Source organism: Podarcis vaucheri (genome assembly GCF_965113315.1).
Source record: "Podarcis vaucheri genome assembly, chromosome: 8".
Classification (NCBI taxonomy): Eukaryota; Metazoa; Chordata; class Lepidosauria; order Squamata; family Lacertidae; genus Podarcis; species Podarcis vaucheri.
In genome coordinates this window covers 71,343,095-71,369,685 of record NC_138766.1, presented here as the reverse complement: position 1 = coordinate 71,369,685, position 26,591 = coordinate 71,343,095, and the positions used below count along the sequence as shown (strand labels likewise).

Sequence of the window (26,591 nt, the reverse complement as noted above, 5' to 3'; positions counted from 1 at the left end):
CAGCGGCCGGGCGCGCGCGCGCCGCCCTCCTCTTCCTCAGTCCCTTATGAGGATGTGGGGCAGAGGAACGGAAGCGTCGGGGTGGCGCGCAGCCTCACCCTGCGCTGCTCCCAACAGCCGAGCCGCTGGCTGCGCGCCGCCAAGGAGAGAGGCGCGGCTCTCCCGCATGCGCGAGCGAACATGCTCTGCAGTAGTGGGAGGGCGGCAAGGCGGCGCGCGTGCCCGTCGTCGGAAGGAGAGGGAGGGGGGGACGCAGGGTGTAACAGCGGGGCTAAGGCGTGTCCGCTGCCGCCGCGCGGAGGCAGGAAGGGCAGCCGGGCGCGCGCTTGAGGCGGTTGATGCAGCCACCGGGTTGGTAAGGCTGAGAGAGAGAGACTGACTGAGGGGAGACGGGGCGGGGGGGAAGGAGGGGAGGGAAAGTGTAGGCGCAAGCGCGTGCTCGCGCGCGGTTGCCATGGCGCCGCTTGACGTCACGGGCTCTGTGTTGCCCGTGCGTTGCGACGCGGTGATTGGCGGAGACCCCGTGTGTGGCGCTGGGAGAGCGAGAGCGAGGCTGCAGCGGAGCGAGCCGCGATATAGGCACAGTCCGCGCCGGTCACCCGCCTAGAGACTCCCGTCCCGTCGAGCCCGCAGGTAACGGCCTCGCTAGGCTTCGCCTCGCCGCCTCCTTCCCCCCCCTTCCTTTCCGGGTAGGCGCTCCGGCGGCGGGACCCGCTGCGGTTCAGGGGCGGCGGCGGCAGAAGAGACCGGTGGGGGGGGTGGGGTGCGGCGGCGGCGGCGGCGGCTGAAAGGGGAAGAGGAGCGGGCGAGGCGGCAGCAGCGGCGGCGGGTTAGCGGCCCCCTTCTTCTCCGCACAGAAGGGCGGCTCCTCCTTGCCGCGGTGCTGGGCAACACCCACTGCCGCGGCCTGGTGGAGGGGAAGCCATTCATTCCCTCCCTGCGGCGGCGGCAGCGGGTGTCTCTCCTCCTCTTTCCCCCCCCCCAATCTCTGCGCGCGCTTCAGACCCCCCCCCCCACAGGTGCGGCGGCCGCCCCACCTGCTTCCCGCGCCTCGCCCTGCGAAAGGGGGCGAGAATGGAGGGCAGAGGAGGAGGGCTGAGCTGGGCGGCGGCGCCCCTTTCTCTGCCTCGGCTACGGCAGGTGAAGGTCCGGGGCGGTGCCCCTTGGCTACTCGGACGGGGGGGGGAGCTGATTCCCCCCCCCCTTCTTGAGAGGCGAGCGCCTCTACCTGTGAGGCAGAAATGATGAAGGGGAAGGGTCGCCGCCGACCTCCAGCCTCTCTTCTCTCTCCGCCACCCATATTCATATTATCTTTGTTGGGGTGGGAGCTGCTGCTGCTGCTGCTCCTCCTCGAAATGCGGGGTGCCATGTGAGCGAGGGAAGGAGGAAGGAGGGGCGCCATGTTGGGGAGTAGGATGGCTTCCTTCCCTCTCTCTCCTTTCTCTCCCCCCCCTCCCCATTCGCTCTCGCTCCTTTCCCTTCTTCCATCTCTCCGCCTCCCTCCCTTCCCGCGGCGGCCTTCTCTCTCTCGTCGGGCGGCTGGTTAGGGTGTGGCCTCCTGCCGGGAGCGGCACATCCAGCCGGTGCGATCTGCCGCCGCATCGGAGGGGGCCGCCTTGAAAAGGAGCGGCGGGCGGGCGATCGAGGCGGGAGAGGAGGAAGCGAAGAAAGAAAAGGCGAGGGGGCGAGTGTGGGCTGCGGCCGCGGAGGCTCCCTCGGGGCGGGGACGGCGGCGCCGCAGGGCGAGGGGAGAGGCGGCAGCAGCGGAGGGGCAGGTGGGCGGGCGTGTCTCTTCTCCTTCCTTCCCTCGGCGAGGCGCCGCCTGGGCTTCCCCTTTTTTCCTCCTTCTCCGGCCTGGGTCTGGGCGGAGGAGATGCAGCAATCTCCCCTCCCGGCGCGGGGCGGAGGTGGAGGGGGATCAGCGCGCACACAAGTGGGCTGGGCTCTGACTCGGATCCGCCATGACAAAGAGCCCAGACAAGGCGCTTCATGTCTCGGAGCCGGGCGGTTGCGGCGCTGGGAGGGGCGGCGGCGGCGGCAGCCTGGCCTGACTTGTCCTCTTCCCTCGCCCCGCCATCCCTCTCGCCCACACCTTTCGCTTTTTGTACCCGCCCCAGCCATGTTTCTAAGCCGTGCCAGCTGCAGCGGCATACTCTCGGCCGCCTGTGCCAGGGAGTGCACCCAGCAGCACCATTTTAGACAGCCGAGTCCCAGCTACACTGTGTACAGGAAATCACCACACGAATCTTTCCTTTCGAGTCAAAAAGCAAGGTTCCTTCTCCTCCGCAGTCTTCCCAGATGCCACCAGGTTTGCAAGGGGAGAGGTTGGGTTGCTAAGCAGCTAACGTTCCCTGGCTTTATTTCCATATATTAAATTGTCATTCCTGAGTAGCGTCATAGTTGCATTAAATTGCCATTCCTGAGTAGCAAAATGGTTCTTGACCAAGATGTTTCTCGGTCTTTATGAGGGTAAGGTCACCAAAGTAGACAACATAGTGCAAAACCTTCACGCCTCGGCTGCTTCAATAAAGTAGCTTGACAGTTGCAGCTTGGCATCCTGATTCTAAACTAAGTTCTGTTATAATAAGTGACTTGCATCATGGCCTTAACAGATGCACTTTGAATTAAGTTTCATTGATTAAGCTACGCAAGAGTTATTTGCTTCCAACCCTAATATTGATTGAGCTGTGTAGTAGCTAAATTCATTTGCTTTTGGGCCCAATGGCCCTGATACCAATCAGGATTTTTTAAACCATGTACAAGAATGTAGTTTGAGAAAAGAGGGTATGGAGGTATACTTGAGTAACTTTTGAGAAAGGAAGGAATGGCTCTCACAACACATTGTGGTGAAATTCCTAAGATTGCAAACCTTCCAAAGGGTTTGGTGTTTCTCAAAATAGCAATGTGCTGATAGTAGCCCCTTCAAACAAAAGGCTAAGATCATCTAGGGGACAGATAGCAGAGGCATCTGAGGGAATAGTTCACATTCCATGCTTGAAAGGTTTTATTTTTTTAAGATTGCAGAGGCCATATCCTTCCCAAGATTTCATGAATTTAATAGAAATGAAGATTAATTTGACCCATATCTCAACAATAATATACAACAGGCATGTCCAACCAGTAGTTTGCGATCTACTGGTAGATCCCCAGCTGATCCTGGTAGATTGCGGGGCCCTTATCAATCGTGGGATTAAATAAAGTTTATCAAAAGTTAACAAATAAAAGCTGAAGAACTCTGGACAATCCTACCCCAAAAACGCTCAGCAGCTCTGGGCAATCCACCCACTCCATGAACGCTCCTCCAATGACAATGGGTAGATCACTGCCAGTTTTTTTATACTGGGAGTAGATCGCAGTCTCTTGGGAGTTGGACGTGCCTGATATAGAACTTTGGAATGGGCCATTGAAATCAGTGGGTTTTGCATCCAATAATTGTGTGTCAGTTGCAATTTGCTCTTTACATTGCTAAGAGCTAGCTGAGTTACAAATGATTTTGCCTGATAGATGTCTAAATAATTATTTGATATTTTTCATTCTCCAGAGAAATCAGCATGGATAAAAACGAGCTGGTGCAGAAGGCCAAACTGGCTGAGCAGGCTGAGAGATATGATGACATGGCAGCCTGCATGAAGTCTGTGACTGAGCAAGGAGCAGAATTGTCAAATGAGGAGAGGAATCTTCTCTCTGTCGCTTACAAAAATGTTGTAGGAGCACGTAGGTCATCTTGGAGGGTTGTGTCAAGCATTGAACAAAAGACGGAAGGTGCTGAGAAAAAGCAGCAAATGGCCCGAGAATACAGAGAGAAAATTGAGACTGAACTAAGGGACATCTGCAATGATGTGCTGGTGAGAATTAAGGCTCTAACTACTTCCCCCCCCCCCACCCTAAGTAAACCTTCAAGGGCAGATAACCCTCTAGTAACGCTCAGTATTGTTTAATCAAAGTATAAAGCTGTTTATATAAAAAGCTTCTAAATATCTTCCCCTGCCACCTATAGAAAACCAAACAGTGGTCTTAACTTGCTTCTTCCTAAAACTTTGCAGCTGGATGCTTGTAGCAAAACACTTGGGACACAATCTGCCCTATTGACACTTTCCATTAAGTTGTCACATAGATCCCACTTACCAGTTAGTAACTGGGAGGAGTAAAGGACTTTTCAGCCTAGTTTAATTAAAATAAGTGTGCTTTCTTCATAACCTAGAGGGTGCTGTGTGTGCTTTCTATGAGAAGTTGTAATTCTCACTATAGAAATCAGGCCCCTCCCTGAATAAGATGATGTAATGTTAGCTATGACTCACCCATGCAGAACACTCTGCAAGAGGGAGGAGGAGGTAGCAACAGTGCTATGGGCCTACCTTAAGCAAAGCCATAGCAACTTCAAAGCAAGCTGACTCTATACTTGTGCTGTTGGCAACATTTTTTTTTACCTCATAAAATCTTTTAAATGAAGAAAACACAGTTGTGTACTCCCCCCCCCCCTTGGTAGCGTTACTATTTTATTGATGTGCCACTCAACTAATTGTTAGTATTTGTTTTTGCTAAAGATGAAGACAATTTCATTTCAACAAGAACTTGAGAAAAAAATACTTTGATGCACTGAGTCAAGTCATATGAGCATAATTGCTATGGTTTTTCCATCTATTTTGTAAAACCAGCTGTACAAATACCTTGGTGAGTTCAAAGGCCATCATGTATAGTTGAGCTCAAATTTTAGATACACTTACTTGAAGGTCATTCGTTTAGCTTGGATTCTTGCCATATAAAAGCACTGAAGAAAGTAGAGAGATAATCAGATGCATGTTGTATATGAAATGCAGTTTTTGCTGATAACTACCTTCATTTCAGACTAGTCAAACACCATTCTGTCTGAAGCATGGGTGTGGGAAAGGAGCCCATACCTTATCTGTCACATCTTTCATTAATTTTTTTAAATATATGTATTATGTGTAAGAGACATGTGATAAATCAGATGTTTAAGTCCATTAATTTCATCAGATAAAAATCTGATACTTACCTGACATTCTCAGTTGACATTGACCCCTTACAATATCAAATAGTTGGCTCCATTATCTTCACAGTGTGTTTAACTAGGTTTTTCCCATCCAGAAAAGTTTCAAAGAACTCTGGTTAATGTTAGCAATATTTTCTTTAAAGCCCATATCCAATGCATGTCTGAATTCTTTTTTAAAAGCCTCATTGCATTCGTTACTGAAAGCTAAATATTTAAATCACTTGGTTTCAATTTCTGTCTATATTGGATAAAAGACCCGTTTGGTTTATACTAGTTGACGCCTATACTTCAGGAGATTAAATCTGTAGCTTTATTTGTAAAACTTGAAAAAGTACTCATTTGGAGCTTTATATGTTGCTGTGGTAAAGGGAAATACTCTATAAAATTAGGAAACCTAGAAAAGTAGCTTGTAACACAATGCTAAAAAATTCCTTGCTCCCTCGTGTTCTCTAATAGCATACTAAAAAGAATCTCAAGCCAGAGGAGCTCCTATATTTTAAGAGACTGGTGGACTAGTGGAGCCTTTCTAATGATGGAACGGAGGCAGGATTTGCCTTTACCTGAGTGGTGTGTCCAAATCAGACCTTTCTATTATATTCCTGTAGGTGGGAGCACTGGCTGTTGGATAGAAACTGTTAGGTATTGGGGGAAGATAAAAAGTGATACATAAAAACTTACTGGGTTAGAAAGCTACATTTAAATCTGGGTGGCTAGCATGGTGGCATCCAGATGCTGCTAAACTACAACTCCCATCATCCCTGACCATTGGGTATGCTGGCTGAGGTGGAGAGGAGTTGGGAGTTCAACTTCCAGAGGTTGTAACGTTGGCTACCCCTCATCTAGAATATTGCAACCCATTTACTTCCTCATTGACAAAGTAGCTTTTTCTGGTTTCTTTATTGGACTTAACATGACAAACAGAAGCCAGGAACGGGCTTTTTAATATAGTGCAAACTTTGGGCTTGGAAAATTGAGAGGGGGGAAGAGAGTTTTAGCCCTTTTCCTCCAAGCCGTTGTGCATTCTCTACCATTCCCCGCTGAGCCCTTTGCTCAGAAGTATTTTCCAAGCCTAGTTCTGCTCTCTCTTCATCCAAGTCAAGCACAATTTCTAGGCTCAGAGTAAGGTGTAAAAGTCTTGTCAAGCTTCAGTGTTTTGTTTTGTGTTTAAAGGATAAGGTGTCAACATACTGCCCCTTTCTATAGGAATGGGGGACAGACAGGCAGTGTTGTCTCCAAGTATGGCACATTACTTCCTCATAAATGAATTACTATCACCTAAAGGGAAAAATAAAATGTGCAGTCAAGTACATTGAGTGATGTGGATGAAGTCTCCTCCTCGTGTGTGTTTTTTAAATTTGTTATATTAATATCCTGCTGTTTCTGCAATACATACTTTTGGCTTAAACAGTTGGACCATATCATGTGCCCTAAGGCTATTATCTGGTCCAGGGTTTCCTCCTCCTTGCCCTAGCTTGCAGCCTGTTTGCAGTAGCAAAAATTCGTACCCCAAGTGTAAGCAGGCAGCTCTTATGCATGCCCATAGAGAAGCAGGTAATATTTGGGCAGCCTCTGACTTGTGTGAATGTTTCATTCCCTTTGGAAATGGGAAGAGCGGAAAATCCCTTGTGCATGCATGGAACATAGCACTTGGGATCTCATCCTTGCATCACCCATGTTCAGAAGAGAAGCCATGTGATTGCAGAAATGGTACTTTGCCTGTGTTTGAAGTTGCATTTTTATTATTTAAATTTCGCTCTGTAAATTTTTCTTTGTAAACTTCTCTAGGATCCACTGGGTACTGGGTAGTTTAGAAGTTAAATAAAGTTTGTGACAGTTGCACGTATGGGCCTTGCACGCTGGCACTAGCTCCAGGGGTTCAGTTTTCCACCGACCACCTTTGTCATAGCAAGGGCAGTGAGGCACTTGAACCTTTTTCTCTTATTTGGACACAGGGAGAGCAGGGATCATCCTTGCAGTTATACAGAGTTTGGGTGGTTCAGTGCAAGAATAGGAAAGGCGCCCCCTCCCCAAGTCTTACCTCTATGCTAGCCAGGACCAAAGTAATTAAGTCCTTATTTTCTCTTGACTTTATAAATTTGGAGCTGAGCAGAGGGCTGTCTTGCTCAGGGTAATTGCATTCCATTGACATGATGGAAATAAGCCCCCCTGTGTTTAAATGAAGCACAAATGGGGGTGCCTTTATGGGGGCAAGATCTTGGTGGCCACCAATTTTGACCTGGCTATCAAGGCACAGCTATAAAATGCAAATTTCACTAAAATCCTCCTGAAGAGATGGCAGAGGAAAGTAGTTGGGTAGATGGATTTTCCACACTGGGTGATTTAATCAATTTTAAATTGATATAAAATCTAATTTCTATTTTGATTCCTGAGCAAGCATAAATAATGTGTTTTACCTGTTATGGCAACCTATCAGTTTGCAGTGGAAATAAACCTTTATACCTACTATATTGGCCAATAATTCAGAACCTTTGGCCCTGTAGGCCACATTGCTTTGGATTATAAATTGTAAGTATACTTAGGAATTGGAGCTGGTTGTGCAATAATGGGTTTCTGTTGGGCTGGGTTGGTGTATTTGAAAGGACATTTTTAGTTTGTATATCCTGCCCAGTGAAATAATAAGTTTTAATATCTTTCTGAACTCGCTTGTGGACTAAGTCTCCACACCTACACAGGAGCAGGGGCTGATAATTACTGGGCAGAAGTGTTTTGGTCATGAGATGGAATGTGTTCAGGTTCAGTGGTTTAGAAACCAGAAGTAGTTATAATTTACCAGGATAAATTTGTGGTCTACAGAGACATACTGTACCTGTAATTCTGTATTCATTAATCTTTTACATAGCAAAGTAGGCTCAAATCTGGTGTGTGTATTAAAGTATTGGATGGTATTTAAATAGATACATTTTGTTCTAAATCAGCATATTTTACTTAAATATATTTTAGTTATATAGGAAACTTTAATTCTGCTATTTATAAAATAAATCCCAGGTCTGTTCACTTTTTAAAAAAATACAAGCAGCATAAAAGCAAACAAAATGACAGCCTGAAATACAGCTTTTTAAGTTTATTTTTTATATATATCCATCTGAGAATAGTTATTTTCTGGGATTGTGAGAACAAGCAAGTGCATTCAAATGAAATATTAAATGTAGGTTTTTCACCATGCTTGCTTTCCCCCCTTCATATATATTGGGGTTTTAGATGAATTACTAATTGGATAGAAGACTATAGTAGTAAAGCATGTTAGTGTGCATCTATTCTTCTGTTAAGTGAAACATAAGCCTGTTGAAATAAAATTGCCTCAGTTTCATACTTGGCCAACTTAATATGTCTTTTTCTGGGTAATGTTTTAATAGGTTTGGGTCAGGATTCTAAACCCAAACTTCAAAATGGTTCTTTTTGGATAAAGAGATGTTTTTACTGTTCACTGGTAGGTTTGTTCTATTCATCAATTAAAATGTATCCAAAAAATTCTATACTTATTTTAGGTGAGAACAAATTGCCTGCCTGTGTTGCTTTCATCTCTTGGGAAGGGTTGAGATCTAGCCACTTAGCTTTGAGTACCATTGTGCCAGGTTGCTTAAGTTGAGGTCAGGTTCTTTCCTTGAAAGTCATAAAGTCTATAAGGTTTAGACTCTCCGCATGGAGCCACTTTGGAATTTCTTGCACCTGCCCTTATGCTTATACTTTTGTTGCTTGCAGGCTACTTACTATTTGCAAGGGAATTCATGTGAGTGAGTACTAAGGCAGTGGTGGGGAACCGCTAGCCTCAGACCTAATTAGACCCATGGGGCCATTTCCCCCAAACTCTGCCCATCTGCCAAACACCTGAGTGTCTCGGATCAGGTGCACTTGTTGCAGGGGTTCCCATTGGGAACTCCATGGTGCCTCCAGTGTGGCTGCTCTCAAGTGTTCATCTGCTGATAAGCACTGAGAGGAGCTTCTTTGAAGATGCAGTACCAATCAGCTGAGAGCAAGCTCCTGTCAGCACCATTGATTGGTGCTGACAGCACACCTTCAAAGGGGCTGCTCACAGCACCCATCAGCTGGTTGGCACCAAGCAGAGGAGCTCTTTTGATGACTTGTCAGCTCACTGGTGCTGTTAGCACGCCTTCAAAGGAGCTGACTCTTGGTGCCGATCAGCTGATAAGCGTTAAGAGGGAGCCCCTTTGAAGTAGTCACCTGATGTCATAATGATGTCAGATTTGGCCGGGGGGGGGCAGGGGAGAGATGCCAAGTGTAATTTATACTAAAACTAATGTACCAAGGCATTTGGGCTTTTTTTTATTTGAGGCACACTGGTGTGGCTGTTGACACAGAGAATTAGTACTAGAAACAGCTTAAAAATCTTTTGGTAAGCTGCAGTTTTGCCAAACCGTATGATAACTATAGATTCTGTTTCTTGATATACTACAGGTGTGCTGCCTTATATAGACAGTCTGTAAAATTAGTTATTCAAATCCCAATACACTTGGATTTTTTTCATTTTTTTCACACTACTGGCGTTTCTTGTAATATAACGTGTAATTGCTAGCATGGTAAACCCGTATTGTGAACCAGAGAAAAAAATTGCTTTTTGAAAAATATAGCAGGTTTTTTACTAAGAGAAGATTTTCCTGACTACTAAAGGCAGTTAGTTTGTTTTAAGTAAAATAAAGTGATTTTGCATGGGTTCCAGACTGCACAGATATGCTACATCTCTTTAAAATGCTCCTCATTTTGTGAGTATATTCATACTCCTCAATTCATGCTCCTCATTTTGTTGGCAGTAGGAAAGCATTACCTTGGCTATAGAAGGAATATTCTGTATCAGTTATTGATTGAGAAGTAATTGGCTGACACTCAATATTTTGTGATGGCCCTGCAGTTTCAAAACAACATACTTAAACTGGAATAAAATGCCAAAAAAAATTTAATCTGCTGTGGCAGGATGTGACTACAGGCTATGTGGCAACTACTGTAGGTTCTAGCATTAGTTTTGTATAGTTCTGAGAAAAACATGTTCAGACATAATTGTGGCATTACCATGAGCTTTTGATGTGCTCAGTACACTTGTAAAGCCCAGCGTAACTGCAGAGGCAAGCCACCTGTGATTTAGCACAATGAATAGGAGCTGCTTCTTATGCCAAGGTTTAGAAGGCAGCAAGATGTGTCTAGAAAAGGTCAGTGGCTCTTGCCAAAACAAAGTGGTGAGCTCTCAAACATGTTTGTGAACTCTTAACTGCACATTTATAGGAACTGTAGATAACCATAGATGTTATACTTTCCCATCTGTTAACTTCCTGGCAGAAAAAAAAAATTGTAAACGCTTCTGTTTATCTCATTCAAAACTAATTCAGGTCAAGTGGACCCCCCTCTTTTTCAGCATATCAAGAAATTAAAATATTTCAGCCAATTTACTGAATTATTGTTTTGGTGTATTTGGAAGGAGCAATAACCTTTAAAGAACAAACCCATGCATTTTTATTTTGGGCTGTATTGCTGTTAATGAGCGTCTGATCTCTTGTGGGACAAGTGAACTGTTCCACTTTGTCAGAAGGGAAATAGAACATTAATACTGCAATTCACCAATAGTATAATTAACTGAAATCCCCAGGTAACTTCTCTTAATGCATTGTCAGCATCTGCATTTGGGAAATTGAATGATGAATAGATTTTCATGTAGCTCCCATCATTCTAACAGGCCAGTTAGTTTGGATTCCCCTTACAGAAAGTTAGCTTGTTAGAAAAGGCTGTTTTCAACTGTATCTACAGTATATAGAGCTCTAGACTTGTAGCCCTATGATGAGCTACTGAGCTACAGTATCTCAAATTTTGAATACCTATCTAAAGTCAAGGATGCAACATAGTACATTGTGATTGGGCAACACTTCTGTCTCTCTGCCTTTATGGTCTGTCTTTTCAGAATCCAGACCACTTAGTTATTGAGGGGAAACCATGAAGTCACTGACTGCAGTGACTGAGGAGTTATTTATGGTGTAGTTAGCATGAAGTTTAGGAGCTGAGAGTTCACACCTGCTACAACACTAAAGAGACTAGGGTGTAAAAGCTTAGGGCTGTGAACCAAGATCCTTGGCTGTTCTAAAATTCCAAGTGTGCCAACAGATTGGATGTCAGGGGTAGACTGCCCCTAGAAAGGCACTCCATTTCTCCGTTATACTGATGTGCCACCTTTTAAAAGATGTGAAAGGGAGATGGTTCACTTCTGTAGTTGTCATGTTTGCATGATTTTAGACTTCTTGGTGAGCTGGTCTGTAGTTCTTAAAACAAACGTGTATAGTGTTACCTCGGGTTACAGACGCTTCAGGTTACAGACTCCGCTAACCAAGAAATAGTACCTTGGGTTAAGAACTTTGCTTCAGGATGAGAACAGAAATCGTGCTCCAGCAGCGGGAGGCCCCATTAGCTAAAATGGTGCTTCAGGTTAAGAACAGTTTCAGGTTAAGAACAGACCTGAAGGAGGTCACAGCACACAATTTCTGTTTGCATCCTAGGACAAAGTTGGCAACCAGGAGCAGCTACTTCTGGGTTAGTGGAGCTCGTAACCTGATGCATTCATAACCAGAGGTACTACTGTATTTCTAGAAGGGAAATACCATGTTGCAGACATACACTCTTTCATAGTTTGTTTCAGACCTAAGTTGGAGAATACTGGAAGATTACTGAGCTGCTGTCATAAATAAAAAGGCCAGGATTCAGTCTGGCTTATTTGACAATTGTGAACAGCCTATGCTGCTTGCTTCTTGGAAATGTGGCTCATCAGCTGAATCCACCCTGCAAGTGCATGTGTGCTTGCGTAGACTCATAAGAATGTAACTTAGGCAGGAGCTGAGTATCTGGCAAGAGGAATTTCAAGCATGCAGGTCTAGGAGAGGGAGAGAAATACCCCTCCCGATCCTACCACTTGCCTCTGCAACTGCTCTCCTTAGCTGCTATGCCTCAGCCAGGGTTTGAGGCATGTTCACCTGTCATGTTAAAGGAAGCTGGCTCAAGAAGGGGTCGTAGAATAAAAGTGACATGCAATCAAGAGGAGGGTTAATGTGTGCACAGCCAAGCTCCTTCCTTTACAAATGCTGCTGCTGTTTCATATATTAGTAACAAACATGGATGGGAATTCGATGCCTGCTGTGTAGTTCTTAGTCCTGTCTTGTGGCTAGGCAAAAAAACTGGCGTGGCACTTTATTTGCAGTGGCAGCAAGCAGCATGGAGTGCTGTCCTCTAGTAGTTGGTGCTGATCCACTTAAATCTAGAAGCTCATCTACATAACAACCTCATGAGTTGTGGTGCTGTGACTAGGGTAACTAGGAAAAGCCTGTAGAACTGCTGTTGTTGATAATAATAGAGAGCGTACCTGTGCAATGCTTTGTCAGTGGTATGCATGCTGGGTTTCATTGTCAGTTCAATTACATAGCCCAGACTTTTCTGTCACTTTTAACTTTTGCTTGTTACTGATACAGAACTAATTGTATCATTTATGTCATCTGTCCCTACTGAACACTTCCACTTTATTCTGCTACGTTCTGGTGTTAGAGAACCATGCAGTCAAAAATAGGTTGAATATATAATTATATTAAATTGGCTTAAATCAGAAACCCGAATGAATGTGAATCAGAAGTGGTGTGGTGTTTTGCATTTTGCATCATCCACAGCTTTACTTAACTGAAAAATTGTTTGATTGCTTTTGGTACCCACTTATGAATTTGGCACAAGTTGTCAGAACACGGTTGCATGTATATTGAGTGGTTTGCTATTCTGCTTTTTCATATCCTTGCTTTCAAATTTCTCTGTTTCATTAGGCTTGCTTGATTTTTATCTAATGTCACTTGCTCTTCAAGTAGCTGAAGAGGTTTTATTTTTAAGGCCACATATTTTATAAGATGTCGCATACACAGTTAACCCTGAATCTACTCTTTTTGCAAAAGGGTAGACTATAGCTTCTCATCTGTGTAGTATTGAAGTAGTATCTAATAATAGGGACCATGGTCATCCTGGCAAATTACAAATACAGCTGGCTAAGAACAAAAGTTGCAATTACTTGTCTTGGGAGGGAATGCAAGTTGAATAGGATTAGATTTCCTCACCTTAAAAGTGTGGCTGTCTCTTGAATGGAAGGTTGGTGATCGTATTAAAAGGATTAATGGGTGTTACCAGACCAGACTTCATATAGAGAAACAGCTTGATTATCTGCTCCTCCTGCACCAGCAGTAGTTTCCCTTTCAGCAGTTTCTCCTGTTACAGCCCCTCAAACAGTTTGGAAGTTCCTCAGAGTAACTACTGAAATAAGCTCCTGGTTTAAGTGAAAATGCATTGGATTGCTGTTAGTAATAACTACACATCACATAATTTAGGATTGGACAGCCTCCTCTTACAACCACTGCATTATTCTGCCTTAATTAAATAAAGTAGTACAGAAGTGTGTGAGAGGGTATTCTCTGTGGCAGCCCCTAAGCTTTGCAGTTCCCTCCCCACAGAGGTGTACAGTGGTGCCCCGCAAGACGAATGCCTCGCAATACAAAAAACTCGCTAGACGAAAGTTTTTTCCGTTCGCGATTTGCCTCGCAAGACGAATTTCCCCTATGGGCTTGCTTCGCAAGACGAAAACGTCTCGCGACTTTTTTTCTTTGACTAAAAACAAAGACATGTTTTGTTTATAAAGTTAATTTATTTTCCCTTAAATTTTTGAACTGCTCTTTACAGTATGTGTGACTTTAAAGAGCAGTTAATAAACTGTTGTTGTACCAAATTTGGCTTTGTTTGGACTTTTTTTGACCATAGGAACGCATTAATTGATTTTTAATGCATTCCTATGGGATTTCGTGCTTCGCAAGACGAAAAATTCGCTAGACGACAAAAATTGCGGAACGAATTAATTTCGTCTTGCGGGGCACCACTGTATCTTGTCACCTTCATAGTGTAGTTCTCCTTATATGCTGAAGATACACCTCTTTTACACCTGAAGTGTACATATTAGGATCTAGCCTATTCTCTTGATTATAGTTAATTGTAACTGGTTTTAATTTTGTGTTTTTAAATTGCACCCCACCCCGGGACCTCATGGTGAATTTTAAGTTTCATATCTTAAGGGGAAATGCTCCTGGCGTCACATGTTAAAAGCTGGCAATATGCATACTAGTTTTGACTCTTGAGATCTCAACTCAGTTCAGTTAAGGTAAAACATCTTCAAACATCATTATTGCAGTTTGTCACTGATGCTATATTAACAAATTTAAATGTGAATTAGGTGAATATTTTAGTGCTTCCCGAATTTTTAACTTGGCTAGTAGGGCATTTAAAGGCCTTCTCAGGAACAAATAGCTATCTACTTTTCCATGAGCAGCTCTCATGTGATTGGGCACTTAAATATTAGCCCATTCATGTGGGAACCAGTTGTGGAAAAGTAAATTAGGGCAGTCTTAAAGGACCCCCAAGTGGCTTCCTTCAGGGGGGTGAAATTTTCCTTATCCCAAACAGTAGGATTGAGAGGAGGCTTGGAGAAGTGGCCCATGGGCTATCACCAGGTTATGAGTACAGTGGTACCTCGGGTTACATATGCTTCAGCTTACAGACTCCGCTAACCCAGAAATAGTACCTTGGGTTAAGAACTTTGCTTCAGGATGAGAACAGAAATCGTGCTCCGGCGGCAGCTGGAGGCCCCATTAGTTAAAGCGGTGCTTCAGGTTAAGAACAGTTTCAGGTTAAGAATGGACCTCCGAAACGAATTAAGTACTTTACCCGAGGTACCACTGTAGAATAAAGCATTGCATGCACATGTGCAATAATACTTAGTCTTCTTGATTCTTTAACACAAAGGGAGTGGTGGGCTTTTTCTTGTGTACTAACCCAGTTGGGTAAAAGCTTTTTAGGCCCAACCAAAATGCATAATACCATGATTCTCCTTTCAGAATACTTTCAGATTCTCTAGTGCAGTGATAAACTGTTAAAGCATGTAGTAAACCCTGGTCATCTGTGGCATTAAAATCAGTTGAAGCCAAGGTCCTCCTTACGTGCACATCTGGCTGACACTAGCAGCTAAAGCAGCAGCATAGGATCAGACTGGCATGAGTTGCTGCCCATTCTGTTACTTCAAAAACTTGTGAAAGATAGACTTCCGCTTGTCTGTAGAGCTTGGTGTGTGGCACAACACCTGTGTAAAAACCTACTTTACTTCCTTATCTCCAGAGTAAGAATTGCCTCTGGGCAATCCAGCAGGGAAGCATTACAGATAAGATTTCATTTTTTTAGATTTAGGTGCATATGGTTGACCAGATAGTAAAAAGACAACTGGGGGCTAGTAATTTTTTGGGGTTTTTTATCAATGATACAGTAATAGACCATTTACAGTGGCTTGATTTCTGATATTACCACTAGTGGGGAAACTTCAATGTCCACAGGCCAACTGGTGTGTACAATTTTCTAGTTGTCAATGTGTATAGCCTTCTGATTATTCTTTGTTTTCAATTGCAGTCTCTGTTGGAAAAGTTCTTGATTCCTAATGCTTCGCAAGCGGAAAGCAAAGTTTTCTATTTGAAAATGAAAGGCGACTACTACCGTTATTTGGCTGAAGTTGCTGCTGGTGATGACAAGAAAGGTACAGTGTGTTGGCTTCTTAGTGTCAAAAGTTCCCATGAAATTTTCCAACAGTCTGGTATTTACTGCTGGAATGTTACACGTCAATAAAGGAAACAAGTTTTGAGTGTTGCAGTATTGTAAAATTTTAAATATGTTGATCTAAAGAATTGACTTTCAGATTGACACGTGAGTAAACATAATCAGCAGTTTAAAAGTAAGTGACTATTAATGTTAATCAACAGGGTCTCAAAATACGTGCATTGGCCATTTTTGCTATTGTATGCATTCATGGCTGACTGCAGGAGAGCTCTTTTGACATTCTCTGTGTCCTCTGCCCAATAAGTATACTCTAGCGTTAAAGTAGATTTTGCAAGGTAGAATTGTAGAATTGAAGTTCTTAGCAGTAGTCAAAAAATGCAGCATTAATAGTTTACTCAAAGTGTGTCAGAACAGTTGGCATCTAATATTTCATGGCTGTCTGCTGTTGGTGTATAGCATGGTTGTTCCCTCCTGAAGGGACACAGTAGGGTCAGCTACAGGCTCTAATGCTTACTTATTGAGGATCTGCAAGCCAGTCTTAGGAATGAGCAGTGATGAACAACTCTCCAGCAAGGGTGAGGAAACACAGCTACAAAGTGGCTCATTATTAAAGACCAGGTGTAAGGAGGGTGGGGTCTGGTGAGAAGGCAGGATAAGAGGCAAGCTGGTCAGGAGACTCAGAGAGGTACAACACAGAGAAGGGAAAGACCTAATGTTGAGCTGGAATGAACAAAGCTAGAGCACTGTTATCAGTGCAGGGAGGAAGCTATAACTGAGAATGACTGGAAGTAGAAAGAAGAGCATATCAGGAGATTCTGGCAGAAGGCCAAATAAGAGGATAATAGGTAAATAAGCCATGCTTGGGAACCTCTGGTTGGAAGCAGGAGCGTTGGGGGGAACTGCCCCATATGGAAGGAATACTCCAGTGCATTGAGGTGGCAGGTGAGGATTCCAGACTCAGCCAAGTTAGTAAAAAAAAAAGCCTCTTACAAAACCCTTAACTGAATGGGAGCAAAGGTCACTTCCCCCTTGGGTACCAGGCAAAGGAGCTCCCTGCTATAAGCCAGAATTTAAGCAGGTGCACACAAATACGTCTGAGTCATGGGTGTAATAAACCATTGGATTTCAGTTTCTCCATTTCTGCAGGGATGAAACATTGGGAGTTTGAGGTGCCACTCTTGGCTCAGCCAATAGCACATGCTTAGAAAGTAAAGAATAGCCTATGCAACACCTTTTTTATATAAAAAAAATTAATTCTTGTTTATGGTGTGACAAAAAGTGTACAGTGGTACCTTGGTTTAAGAACAACAGATAAAGAACGCTGCAAACCCAGAAGTAGCTGTTTTGGTTTGTGAACTTTGCCTTGGAATAAGAACATGTTTCACTTCCTGTTGAGTGTGTTCCATTTGTAATTTGAGTCCCTCTCTGCTATGGGAAAGCACGCCTTGGTTTAAGAACGGACTTGCAGAATGGATTAAGTTCGTCAACCAAGGTACCACTGTACTCTAATACTACTGTAGGTAATTGTCCTTTAAAATAAAAATCTGCACTGTTGCTATTTTGTTCTGATACCTTTTATGGCATAATGTTCAGGCATTTCTAGATTTCCACAAGTAATGTTGTTACTCAAATAAAGATTTTGAATTTTGAAAACCACTATTCTCTGCATGCTGCATGTAAAAGTGAGAGACTTTTAATTGCAGTCTTAATGTGTTGGAAATTTTAACCAGTCAATCCCTTACCCAATGACAGAATGCCTTATACTTAAAACATCCCTGAAAGGTTGCCAATCAAATCCTCACCTGAAAACCTCAAATTTTCCAAAACTAATATGCAGCTTGTTTACTGAGCTACCATAATAGAGGTATGGAAAGCTTTCAAACTATCCTTTATCTCCCTGTAGCTTTTTTAAAATTTGAAGACTGTATCACCACTCCTCAGCTCTAGTTGTCTTCCATTTAGGATAGTTGTCTTCAATTTAGGATAAAAACACCCAGGATTACCCTTTGTATCCTCACTACAGCTGGCTTCTGAATCTCTTCAAGTTTTGTAAAATGTGTGGAGTTGAAAAGTAGGTACTTCAAAGCAAACCAGTCTAGTACAATCTTAGGTTCCCTGCAAAGGTGTTCGGAAGCTTTTACTTCCTTTTTGATTAACCACGGCTTGCAGTGTCAATTGAACCCAGACAAACTTGGTAACTTAATGCTTGTAATGTTCACTCCCTTATTCTAGTCATTCATTAAAAAAAAACTCCACTGGATGCTTCCTTACAGCAGTGGCCTCTGTAGTAATAAACAGATTTCGCTATTGTGTAAAAACCTGGTGCAGTTTCTAATGGCTTTTTATCTAGCTATCGGCTAAACTTGCTCTTGTATCAGAAAACAGGTAGTCTGGTGGATTATAAAGCAGTGATAACTTTGTAGTACAGGTGAAAACCATTTTAGGCGCGTCTAGTTGACATGTAATCACTGATGTGTGGGTTCTTTTGGACCCGGGAGAGGGCGGGGAGGCACTTATACAAGCTCTGTCGATACGCACATTACGCCAGAAATAGAAACACCATGTGAAATGGTTGCTGTCTGTATTCATTTTTCTTCTAGGTCAGGGGTGGCCAACTCCCAAGAGACTGCAATCTACTCACAGACTTAAAAACTGGCAGTGATCTACCCCCTTTTTAGGGGTTCAGGACAAAGTTGCTGAGCTTTTTTTAGGGAGGAAAGCCCCGTTTTAAGGGTTCAGGGCGATGTTGACCTTTTTTGGGGGGAGCCTGTGATCTACCACAGGCGTCCAGCAATCTACCTGTTGGACATGGTGGTTGCACTGCATATTTGTAACACTCACTTTCCCATAAAAAACCTGCAAATCTCTAGCTCATAGAATCAATCCAGGCTGCTTATTTCCTCCCTGACTGTCTCATAGACTCTCAGTCCTATGCTCCAGCTAAGATAGTTATTGCTACACCTATTACATGAGCATAAGGAGCTGGGATCCTGGGTCAAAAGCACAATTGCAGTGGAGAAAAGAAGCAGCATTGCAACAGTGCCAGTGGCTCCCACGGAGTGCCTAATAACTGCCATTCACGAATCCCAGTGATTGCCTCCACAGTTTTTTAGTATTTAATTATGTAGAATACTTACCCTACTTTATAGCTCCAAGAAGCTCTCAAAACAGCTTACAAAAAAATCACATTCAATTCATGTTTGGTGTAAAGAACAGAAATTGAATGATGTCTGTATGGTGCCAGGATCATGCCAGTAGCATTTTCTGGCCTCTGCCTTGCTACCCTTTGCTGTTTCCCTCTGTGAGCCTGGCAAAAAGCCTACTGTTTGGACTGTCAAGAGAACTGAACTGAGCAGACCGCTGAAGTTGACTGATTCCAGATACAGGGTGTTGCCCTCTTAATTACTGAGCTATGGAATTAGTTTTGCTGGAGATTATTTTTCAGGCTGTGTGCTTATGCCATGTATGGGAGGAGTATGTAAGATAAGCCAGTGATTTCAGATTAAATGATTTGATTATGTCTCTGTGCCAAACAGTACAGTACAGTATTGTCCATGCATGAGTTGTCTCAATCATAGGTTGAGCAAATTGCAGCTACTTAGCCCCTTTTCTTTGCCTTGGAGGACCTTGGTAGGCTCTGCTGCCTACTAAGGCAAAGGTCAAAGGGTAGAAATGAAATCTTTTGCTTTCAGGACAGCACACTGCTATCCTTTAGACAGAGCTGCATATGGCTCCATTTGTAGTCGAATTGTTCCAGTGCATATCTTCTGGCTCTTTTTTTGCCTGGAATAATATGTCTTAGTTCTCATTGAAGTGGTAAGCTTCTTCCAGGCTGTGCTATGGTGGAATATTTCTCAGTCCAACAAATAGGAAACTAACATGTCAAAAAGGGAAGGGTTTAGCAGGCAGGCATGTCCAAAGTCCATTTTGGGGGCCTAATCTGGCCCGCCAAGTGGTTTAATCCGACCCCTGTGGCAGTTTATTTCCTGGGGCAAAAGCCTAAAAAAACCCTCAACAACTTCAATCCTAAAAGAAGCTCAGCAATTCCAAGCCTTAAAAAAGGCCAACAACTTTGGTTCGCCCCCACGGCCCTTCAAATCTGGCCCTCGTTGAAAAAAGTTTGGACACTGCTTTTCTCTGACTTAATATTTATGTCTAGACATCCTTTTATTCACAAGGAGTACTCAAAAACAAACGAAAGTGCTCTGTTGCCAATCATGTGCCCCATTCTCTCTAAAACAGGGCAAAGAAATGTAGTTACATATATTTGGGGTCTTTGTTCCCTTGCCAGGGATTATATACTCCTGGTATTGTGTCCTGATTTGGTTACAGAGCAAGTTGGCATCTCATTCTCTTTCGTGGCAGATGTGGCAGGGCAGCTGTCATGGGCTCTACACTGACTCCTTTGAGGGAATTGACCACTTTGCTGCTGCCAAGACATGTAGGAGATCCAAATAAACTGGGCATGTGTGTGGTTACCTCCCAACACTGTCCACTCTCTTATACTTTCATAGCTAAATCTAGTGTCGTAGATGCACTAAACAGCTTACAATGATATAATGTCAGGTTCTGCTGACTAAAGGGGATTGAGGGCAATCTTATGCTCCAGCTAAGCATAATTCAAGGGTAGAGTTTCCAAAAAAAATAAAATATATATTCTAAGGCCTCTGTGTACGGATGTTCCTCCTTCAGAAATGCTGTTACATGCTTTCACTGATGATGTTTTCATCATAATTCATAAGATCTCCAAAAAGGGATAGCTTAGTTGCTCTTCTTTGTACCTGTTCCACTTCTAAGTCCTCTGAATTGGTGGCAGGAAAGTCTGCACATTATTTGAATTGACCTCAGTGCTTTTGTACAGCATACCAATTATATCTGCCACTTCTGGAAACACCTCACTGTATTTCCCCAAAGTAAACTTGCCCTTTTTGCAAAAAGGAGTCATGAATGAAACAGTAATACTAATAGCAAGATTATGCGTTTAGAATTCTCTGTAGCTAAGGCATTCAGCTTTTTGCAAAACGACTATTACTCTAGTTCATGGGGTTGGTCTGTCATTCCCAAATTAAACTTTGCTGAGCGCTCTCTTTATTTCTGCTAGTATCAGTTGGGGTTTGTGCACTTTCAGGAAATGAAAGAAAATACCCATCATTCTGGTTTTTGTTCTGAGTATTGCAGGTTTTTGTAATGCCGTGAGTGGTTCTCCCAATGCTTTTGGTTTCTTTGCTTTAAAAGATAAGGGCAGGTTTGGAGATTAGTGCTGGGTGTAGGCAGGAAGGGAAGTATCACTTCTGTGAGCAGCAAACAGAGACTGTTCTGAACGTTTGCAGTATTAGTATTTGAATTACTAGCATTGGTAATAGCATCTTCTTAGGGCCTCTTAAATAAAGGTGGTTGGATATATAGGTAGTCCATTCCAACCATGCCCAGGATCAATTGTAGATAAATATGCAGCAAATGTGGCACATTTTTAGTGTCTAGTCCACATACATCTTCTGTTGCCTGTGGCAGAAGGCTATTGCCGCTTTAGTTTTCTGTACAAAGAGAGTTTCACTTTTTAAAATTTATCCTTTGTTTCCCCACCATTATGCCATCCTCTGAAATACTGAATTACTATTGCCAGCTCTCTCTGACTTAGGCTAGATATGCCTGTTTTGAAAAGGGGTGTTTAAACGCCTTACTAACCTTGCTGCAGGTTACCCAAACACATTCTCATATTGGTGGGCATCTTTCTTTAGCTAATGGGCAGAAGCATTAGCACTTCTTGTGGTTTGGATGCTATCTTCCTCTTGATGAATTACAGTATAGTGTTCCACTTCTTTGCAGTAGCGTGGTTGTCATTCAAATCCTCTTCAGCAGTACTGTTGCCAGCCAATTTACCTTTATGTACTTCAGTGTTACAGGTCACATTTGTCTTAAATTTTGTAAACTAAATGCAATGCTTAACATTATCCATGTTGCTTAAAAACATTGCTGTTGTGAAGGCAAGAACCAGCTACTAGGAGATCTTTTACTAGTCAGAATTTGTGGGAGAGTGGGATTTTTAGCATTCTACAGTTTGGCTAGCATTGTTGTTACTCTGAAATCTGCTCATCAGTCAGTTGGATAGCTAGCATAGCTCTTTCTGGCCAAGATTTGAACCTGAAAACTGTGATATGCTAGAAATCTTAATTGAATCTAGAGTGTATGGAAAGACAAAACCCCATCAAATTGGCCTTTAATTTGTTTGTATAACAGTGCAATACTGGGAGTAAACCACACTGAATTCAGTGGAATTTACTTCTGAGTATTCATGGCCAGGACTGAGTAGACATGGTTAGGATTGAGTATAAGGTTTTATAGAACAGGATCTACTGGATACCTGGATTCAGTACACATGGGCATATACTTCCTTATTTCTAATTATTCTTTATGGATTTTATTAACAGCTTCAAAAATGCTACCTTCTGAAACTGTGTACAATTCTTGTCCTATATATTAAGGCATCTAGTCTATGTTTGTTTTAACATACTCCAAAGTGCAATTGCTAACTTTGTGTTTACTTCTTTGGTTTTAAAGGGATAGTGGAGCAGTCGCAACAGGCATATCAGGAAGCTTTCGAAATCAGCAAAAAAGAGATGCAGCCAACACATCCTATCAGATTAGGTCTGGCTCTAAACTTCTCCGTGTTCTATTATGAGATCCTGAATTCTCCGGAGAAAGCCTGTTCCCTTGCAAAGACTGTGAGTTAATAGTCGATAATTACTGCACTAAATAAAATATTTTTGCCAGTGTTGCATGTACAAATGTACTTTTTTCCTTTCTTACATAGGCTTTTGATGAAGCCATTGCTGAACTTGATACGTTAAGCGAAGAATCATACAAAGACAGCACACTAATAATGCAGTTACTGAGAGACAATTTGACAGTAAGTACTTGTACAGCTTTTATTAAGCCAAGTTATGTACAAACAAGCAGAAAACCATCTTGTGGGTCTCCTAAATCACCAGGTAGCCAAGGGTTAAATAAAAAAAAATCTAATTATGGAATGAAATGCATAATACGAATGCTTTGCTCAGTTGTGCGGCTCTTGGAAAGAGTGCCTTTTTAAAGATGAGGAATAGCTTTCTTGGAGATTATCCTGATGAGTGCTTTCTTATTCACACTACTGATGCTTTAATCGGTAACACATGACTGCATTTTTCTTAAACAGTTGTGGACATCGGATACCCAAGGAGATGAAGCTGAAGCAGGAGAAGGAGGGGAGAATTAACCAGCCTTCCAATTTTTGTCTGCCTCATTCTAAAATTTACACAGTAGACCATTTGTCATCCATGCTGTCCCACAAATAGTTTTTGTTTACGATTTATGACAGGTTTATGTTACTTCTATTTGGATTTCTATATTTCCCATGTGGTTTTATGTTTAATATTAGGGGAATAGAGCCAGTTAACATTTGGGGAATTTTTGTTCATCCAAGGTGGCCAATATAGGGATGTGGAATTTTTATAAAAGTTTTACATGTTTGGCATAGTACTCTTGGTACTTTGTGGCTTCCCACAAAAGCCAATGTTAAACAGCTTTCCTATGTTGAGCAAAGAAAAAACTGCTTGCATATTGGTCTGTCACAGTGGTAAAAAAGGGATGATTGGTTGCAACCACGCAGGTGTAGAGAATGTGGGTACTTCAAAGGTGGAACACGTAGCCGAGGAAAATTAATGTCCCATGGATATTACATGTCAATCATGTGAATCTGTGGAATCTACAGTCCAAGTATACATCTCTGATTGCATCTGAAAAGTGTTCCTTAAGGTGGTTTGCTAACCCAATGAACTTTCTCTAGGGAAGGGCAGAAACGGTTCACATTCCATTACTTGTAAAGTTACCTGCTGTTGCTTTCATTATTTTTGCTACACAATTTATTTGTATTTAAATGGTTTAGGCAACCTAAGAACAAATGTACAAGTAAAGATGCAGTAAAAATGAAATGCTTGATATCCATAATTACACTGTATATCGAGCACAGCAGTAAAACAAAAACCCATGTATTTAACTTTTTTAGGGTTTTGCTTTTGTGATTTTTTTTTGATACTTTGCCTAACATGCATGTGCTGTAAAAATAGTTAACAGGGAAATAACTTGAGATGATGGCTAGCTTTGTTTAATGTCTCCTGAAAATTTTCATGAACAATCTAAGCATAACTGTTAAGAACATGTGTATTAAGTTGATGTAAGTGGAATAAAAGTTTTATGAATGGACTTTTCAACTACCTTCTCTGTAGCTTTCCTGTACATCTGGACTCCTTTTCAAACTATTTTGCTGTATTAGAATCAGTAGTGTAAGATTATTTCTGAAGTTGTCCGTAGCCAGTGTCTCCCCCCTCCCCCCCAAAAAAAAAAATTAACGTCTCGCATGCCTGAGAGGCTGCTGCCTTCTAAATTGTTTTGCTGGCACATGTTGAGGGAGATAGAGAGAGAAAGTTAAATACAGTGTTCGTAGAATGTGCAACTTTTCATTGCTACACACATGCACTGTGCTTTGTATGCATTAGCCACCATGCTAAATGTAGATCTCTTTGCATGCCTTAGCAACCCACATGCCTTATACTGGGGAAAGGAGCACAGATTGCCACATTTATGAGGCTTGGAAGTAAATGAGTCAAGAGTGAATCCAAGCATACAGAAGCAAGCAACAACCAGACAAACTGGCCCATGCACATTCCTTCCATTGGGTGTGCATTTTTCTGGGCAATCGCTGATTAGCATAATTCTTAAGATAGTTCCTTTTTAGCGACTACAATTATTTGAACAATAAACTCATAAGAAGTATCGAGTACTGACCTGAAATGCAATAGGATTTAATAGGTATTAAATAAATGAAACAGCTGTCCACTTCCCCTTTTCCTTGGAGCCACCCAGAAGGGCATGAAGCATATTGAGAAGGAGACAGAATATAATCATTTCCATCTTTAAGGCAGCAGTGGCCAGCTTTGACTAGGGAGTGAGGTAACCTCTTTTCACCTTTTCCTGAGCAAATTAGCCTGAAAATGCTATCCCTGTTCTCCAAGCAGTTGCCATCCAATCCAAAGCAGTGCCACCAATACACTGCTTTTCTCCAGCCAGCAGTATGTGCAAAGCCTGTCTATTTGCCACATTAGCAATAGTGATAAGTGTCGTTCCCCCCACCCCCCGGAATGGTCATTTTTCTTTGTAATCAGAAATTGCTCTGGCACTGAATATTATAGAATATGAGAGGCACTAAATGTGTCACCTTTATCAACATTTTTTGAATTTTGCGCATCTGATTGTGATTGGAGATGCCATTAAACCCCTAGGCAATATGTTCTGCACCTCCACTGTTAGAATGCCTAACCTCTAACCCAAATACTTCCAGCTGCAATTTGAGCCTGTTCACATTTAAACTGTAAGAGAGCAAGCAGCAAAGGTTAATTCTGGACGGAAGCCGCTCAAGGGTCAAAGATTTGATAACCTGGCTAGAGGTGAACTCTCCAGAGTTGCCAGTTCTGACACTGCTTTTGGAAAGAGAATGGGATCTATTGTACTCCCTCTTTTCTTCTTTTCTTTTTTGCCTGCAAGCCTTAAAAGAAATAACTCCCACCCCTTTGCTTTTTACCTCTTCCTACCCATGTCATCCTTTCCTAGTGATACTAGATGGGAAAGCGATAAGTTAGAGGAATTTACCTCCATGCCCATCGGCCACCTTGGTCCTTGATACCTTTTTATAATCTTTCAGGTGTAAGGCCCAATAATGTTGCTGTCTGTTTTCTCCTTGGTACAAATCCCTCCTATGAGCTCACTTCAGATCCAGTGAAGGAAGGGTGTAGTACTCATTCTTTTGCCACTTCTGAAGCCAAGATCCACAATCCACAACTTCCTAGTTTGCGGTAAGGCCATTGGGCTAGCTGTTCAAGATGTGCCTGAAGGTCTGGGAGAATCAGGTCACACTTAAGGCTCAAGGATTCACTGTTTCTAGCCTGAGCAAATGAGATTTTGCTTTTTATCGCCTAGTCAAGTGGACTGGCTTAGCTGCTTAAAAGTTAAGATTAAGGAGAGTAGGCTTTCCACTCCGAAGTTTTCAACATGATTGTGAACAGACTCTCTTCATGATTATGGGAGTGTCTGGTCACTGACCTTGTGCATCTTTGAACACCTGCATCAAGAACCAAAGACCAGCAGTGCTTTTTTTCTGGGGGGACGCATACCCCTAAACATTTTGTGAATCTTTGTACTTTTGTCCATTTACTGTTATTATTTTTCCCAATTTGAACTATAAAATGGTGATTTTCTTGAATCAAAATTGAGAGTACCCCTAAATATTTTTTAAGGGGGGGGGAGCACTGGAGACCAGCAACCAATTCCACCAGTTCAATGGTAAAAAAAAATGTTCTTTCTCCTCTGGGTCTTGTGCAAGGTGAGGTAATTTGAGATGGAGATGATTGTAACGGCTTGATGCTAGCCGCAGAGATAGTACTTCCCCAGTTTGACAGAGCTTGGTGTCAACAAATGCTGCCCTCTTCTTCCCGGAGCTGACCTGTTACTCATCCAAATCCATTGTAGCTACAGCAGCATGCCTGGAAATTGAACAGCAACTGGTGGAAACAGGCTTGTTTCTCTGCAGTGCTCCAGATCGTTTTGACCCTCTGTCATGCCTCCACAAACAGGATTTATGAGACCATGCGGAAAGATTTCCCACAATGGAACAAAAGAAATGTGTCTCCTTCCTTGGTCTCAAAGGTTCCGACACACTGCTCTTGGCTCAGCCCTGAGCAACATCCTGAAGGATACTTCCCAAAAGTCTCTGGGCTGTATTCAACTTAAGTTCTACTCAGACCCTTTGATGAACCTAAGTTAGTCATAACCATTAATATAAATGGGTTTACTCTTGAGTAGAGCTAACATTGTATGCATCTAATCTGAATTTTCACATTTATCCCTTCCTCCTCACTGGCAAATA

At 42.7% G+C, this 26,591-nt stretch overlaps 1 protein-coding gene across 1 annotated transcript; it reads left to right on the top strand.

Annotated features, from left to right (window-relative positions):
• The first annotated feature begins 474 nt into the window (after nucleotides 1–474).
• Nucleotides 475–23,883, top strand: YWHAZ (tyrosine 3-monooxygenase/tryptophan 5-monooxygenase activation protein zeta). The gene is made up of 6 exons (XM_082235930.1): nucleotides 475–633; nucleotides 3,542–3,845; nucleotides 15,494–15,617; nucleotides 22,196–22,359; nucleotides 22,449–22,544; nucleotides 22,830–23,883. The coding sequence occupies exons 2-6, from the start codon at nucleotides 3,552–3,554 to the stop codon at nucleotides 22,887–22,889; spliced, it is 738 nt and encodes a 245-aa protein (XP_082092056.1). The 5' UTR covers nucleotides 475–633; nucleotides 3,542–3,551; the 3' UTR covers nucleotides 22,890–23,883.
• Nucleotides 23,884–26,591: the final 2,708 nt, after the last annotated feature.